Genomic DNA, 5000 nt, shown 5'->3' with positions numbered 1-5000 from the left:
TCTTCCCTGTCAGTGTCAAAAATGTTGGCATTTTGGTCACCCAGCCAAACACTGTCACTACACAGCCACGACTGTTCAAATTGCTCTGCTCAGTCATGCACATGTACCAATTGTGGTGGCTCTCATAATGTATTTCATTGGTACTGCCTTGCCTTTAAGCTCGAATATGAGGTAGCAGTTCTCAGATTCAAACTAGGCCTCACTCTGCGTGAGGCCAGAGAAGAAGTATACCAACAAGAGTTTTTCTCTCTACCTATTCCAAAACTGTACTTCGTTCTGCTCCCCTTCCATCTTCTCAAGAAGGCTCAGTGTCTTCCCCAGTATTTCTTCCCTCTACCCCAAACCATCCTATCTCTACTCCCTCTCTTGCCCAGTCAAATTTATTTTCCAGTCTAAATCTAGATACTCCAATCTCTACCACTTCCCTGGTGCCTACCCCTCCTCCTTCTCACTCTACCTGTCACACCAGACAATCTAAATGTTCCACTCCATCTTTTCCTACCACATCCTCTCCTACACCCACCTCTTCCTCTGCTCCTTGGACATCTATTTCCTCTTCTCCTCCACACAAGAAAACCTTTGTTTCTCAGATCTTCCCACCCTACTCCCCTCCAGAAACTCTTGAAGACATCCAAAAGTTCCTAAACATGACCCAAGAGAATGATCCACTACCTCATCCACCATCTAATCCCTTTCTTCTTATTCACACTACATTCAAAGTATTTGCTGATATCCATCCTCCTCCTCAGGTTCCCTGTACCCCTCTTCCTCCCACTTATCCAAAAAACACCCCATCCTCTCTTCCTCCATGTTCTTCACCATTCCCTCTTCCCTCCCAGTTATCCTTACCACTCACACCTAGATGCTCACATCACTCCCTTATGTCACAACAATGTCCTTCTCCAGATCTCTCCCCTCCTTACATTCTTCACGATACTTCACCACCTTCCTGCGTTCCTTTATTTCATTCTCTGGATTCTTCTCCTACTATCGTTTCTTACCATATTACCGTTTGATTGTTTCATAATAGCTTGTTTGCAGTTTTCCTCATACAGTGTTACTCTCCCTTCCTCAGACAATGCTTTCTATTTGATCTGATCTCCCTATACCTTTAACCCCATCCCCACTTACAAATCCCCACTGTATTCCATTTGCCCCTGCTCTATACCCTTTTTACTACCATTCTATCCTACAGCATTCTACAACCTTTGACATCTAACACATCTTATCCTGATTGTTAACTCGTTTCCACCCTTTTCACCACAATACTTTACCGTAGTGCTATATGACCTTTGTTGTCTAGCACATTTATTTCTTCTAACCATTAACCATTGCATATTCACACAGACAGTATGTAAGATATGTAAAGAATATATGATACATAACAAGTATATAAATATACTGCTAAAGCTTACAACCAATTTTAACCATTGGATCCTGGTGCTTCATGGCAATCACATGGCCTAAATTCAGACATTAAGCTTATTTGAGCAGCCACTCTGAAGGTGCACAAACATTCGTGTGCGATGACAAGATTTATTACCTCCCTCTTGCAATGTTACTTTCTCTTTTTATGCAGAAGTGTTTTTAGCTTTTTTGCCATCTTACACTGTCCACATATGTCATTTATAGACTTTTTTTCCTTGCACAGACTCTGCATCATCTCTCTAGGTAGTCCATAACTACATGTAAGATAAGTAACATTTTGTTATTATAGTAATCTTTTTGATTTTTTCATAATATTCAATTTTCTGCAATACAACCTTTGACACATGTTAAAGCGGCCAGATATAGGATGCTAAGCTTGAAAATGGAAATAGCATCCTCCCTAAAGCCGGCACTCCTCCAGTCATGACGCATGGATACTACATGCCACACTCTTTTATCAATGGAAATAATGCAAAATCTCCTTTCTAAATGCCAAAATCTAATCACCCTACAAAAGGTTTGTGCACTTACCGAGTGTCTTTCCAGTCACCCTGTCCTTCATCCAAAATGCTCACAACGGCACGTTAGTGTCACCTCGGCCCACAGCTAGAATTTCCCATGACATGTTCATGTCACTTTGCCCGTAAGTCAGATTTTTTCATGATGTGATGGTAATGTAGAACAGATTGTGAAGGTTATTATTCTCTAATATGACTGACTGTTGATTCTGATTGCATGCACACATTGCAGTCTATCGTTATTACTGTAATAATGATCTGCAGTAAATACAATGGTTACTACTACATCACCCGTGCCCAGTAGGGACTTACAGCACAGCAGTCAGCACTTCAGTATGATAATGTGATTTATGCAGAACTTTGGTAGTCATGGGTTACAGGCACTAAAAGATTACAGAGTCCTCCTGTGTTGGCCTCCGTCTAAATTAGAAACCTGTAGAAACTGTGTCAAAGTGCTCAGATGAGGCTATGTGATTGGGTAGAAGCACCCATCCATACCTGCCTACCAAGAAAGGATGGCAGGGTTGTGGGAGGGCAGCTTGCAGAAGCAAACTAGCCTGACAAGTGTGTGAGAGGATGCTCACTCTGCAGCTCTGATTCCTCTTGTGTCATACTCAGTCCAAGATCAAAGCCTGTAGAAAACCATGTAGTGTTGCTCTGAGGGGGAGCCCAGTGTGGGGAAGGCAAGGGCTACAGGCACTAACAGTGGGCACCCTCAACTGCAATAGTACAGAGCAGGAGTACTCCTCTGCACCTGTGGACTGAAAGAGGACAGTAGTGGGGGAGAAGAGGAGCCATCAGCAAGTGAGGCCAATGAACAGCAGGTGCTTACTCTGGGGTGGCAGGGTAGGTGAGCCTGCTGTGACCCAGTCCCATGTCAAAGCCTGTAATGTTGAGGAATGGTTAACATAGTTTAGGTAAAACCTAGGAAGGTAATTGGTAGACACTGGCACTATGATGAGTGCCACTGACTGATGGAACATGGAGCCCTCTGTTGTCATCCTGAGTTCAAGATCAAAACCTGTGATAAAACACATTGCATTGCACCAAGAAGAGGCCAGTATGCTCAAGGCAGAGTCCAGAGAAGAAGAAAAAGCTATTGGCACTAAGGTGGGTACCCTTGACTGCAGGAATATGGTGTCAGTCTTCTGTCCTATGCCACAGCCTGAGGAATAAGGTAAAGGGTTAGTGGCTGAGCAAGGAGCACCACATTGAACCCACTGGATGCAGGTGCCAGGTATTAGGCTCATAGCTCAAAGACCCAGCCCACACAAACACTGTGCAGTTGTCAAGAGTCTTTGCCTCCCCTTTGCAATGTTATCTCTTTTTCTGCCATTTTCCAATGTCTATATTTGTCATTTGATATGCTTGCACACTCCATATCTTCTCTCTGAGTAGTTTATAACTGTGCAGGGGCAATAGCAGTAAGTAATATTGTGTTATTTGTGTCATTTCTTTATGTTCTTGTAATATTTCTGTAATGCACCCTGTGCTGCCAGACACAGCAGTAGGAATAGGATCCTGACAACGGAAATATTGTCCTTCCTGAAGCTAGTGCTCTTCTTGTTATGGCTCACAGATAGAGCATTGCCCACTCATTTACAGATGGAAATAATGCAAGAGCTCCTTCCTAAATACCCATTGAGTTTAATCACCAGGCAGGCAAAGTACATCCAAAATTGGGCAAACCTCACCCCCCTCTACATCCCAAGCCATCTGCCACAAGGGACACAGGGGTGAAGAGAAGGAAAGCACTCTACCTATGCCTCCACAACCTTCTAGCCTCACTGGAGAAAGGGAGTAAAAAATCACAAGGAACATAGACCCAAGGATACCATAGACACTGAGAAAGAGAGGAGGGATTAAAAATAAATGAATAAATAAAACATACATAGTTCTCTAAAGATCCAGATTAGGAAAGAAGCACACAAATGAGTAAATACTGGAACAGAAGAGAACTTTTCAGCACCCAGACATGACCTTTGAGGTCATTATCATTTATATTTTTGTCCGGGCATATGACAAAAGTAGAATGACAGATTAGCATTATTAATGCTTTTAGCTTTTTCTTTTTCACCTTTATAATGAATCTAATTTTTTTTTTCATCATCATCATAGCCATATTAGGTACTGTAATGCCCACTAGTTTAGTGTGTCAATTACTAGGCCCACCTGATCATAACTGTTTGCCCCATTCCTTAAATAATGTGAAAAAAGGTTTTAATTTTAATACTTTTGTTAACATTATTAATGTTGTTATTTTGTTTATGTGAGTTCCTTTTTGTGAATTAAGTTTTTAATTTTTTTTTCATTTGTATAGATAAATAACATACTGTTATTACTCAGCAAAGTATATATTAATTGTTTTAAGCTATAGGAACCAGTCCGAAATGTACATTGATGGAGTTGAAGTTGATAATTCTGTATGAATATTGTTACTGTTATTGTTTTTAGCATAGGTTATGAACTTATATTTTTCATCATTTCAGGTTTCACTGAGATATGCATCATGCATCCCTTAGATGTGGTGAAGACACGATTCCAGATTCAGACAAAAGGAGTCACTGGTGATCCAAATTATTACACCTCAGTTTATGATTGTATGCGGAAGATGGCAAGAAATGAGGGGATTTTGTCTCTTTATAAAGGTGTCATCCCACCTGTTCTTGTTGAAACACCAAAGCGTGCTGTAAAGGTTAATATATGTATATATATGTTTTATTTACTTTATATCTAGTTGCAGTCTTTTTAACCCATATCTGACGGGTAGCATTCATAGAGGCCGGGGCCTCGCTGCCGGGGGCTTATATCATCGCCCTAGCATGCACAACCACTCATGCCAAATACCAGCATCCCATGCCGTTTCTTCGTAATACTACTAAGATATGTTGTATTTTCAGTTTTCATTATTTTTAAAGTCTCTACTTGCCAAACTTCCTGATAAATCGAGACTGAAGGGTATTTTTGTTGTTATATAGACTCCATAGTTGATCATTATTCGGTCTATAGTCTGAATAAAATAAGCAGTGTGTGGCATCATGGAGTTGAAATCGT

General features: G+C 41.0%; 1 protein-coding gene across 1 annotated transcript in view; it reads left to right on the top strand.

The window, feature by feature from the left end:
- Positions 1–5000, top strand: part of LOC119578028 (mitochondrial 2-oxodicarboxylate carrier-like) — a gene marked incomplete at its 3' end in the record, with an annotated part of 28916 nt that overhangs the window by 9595 nt on the left and 14321 nt on the right. Inside the window, 1 exon segment of the mRNA XM_037925741.1 lies at positions 4436–4641. Within this exon segment, the coding sequence (XP_037781669.1) occupies positions 4436–4641 (206 nt within the window).

This window comes from Penaeus monodon, chromosome 10 (assembly GCF_015228065.2).
Source record: "Penaeus monodon isolate SGIC_2016 chromosome 10, NSTDA_Pmon_1, whole genome shotgun sequence".
NCBI lineage: Eukaryota > Metazoa > Arthropoda > Malacostraca > Decapoda > Penaeidae > Penaeus > Penaeus monodon.
Note: the sequence above shows the minus strand (reverse complement) of the source record. Positions and strands in the feature narration are given on the sequence as shown.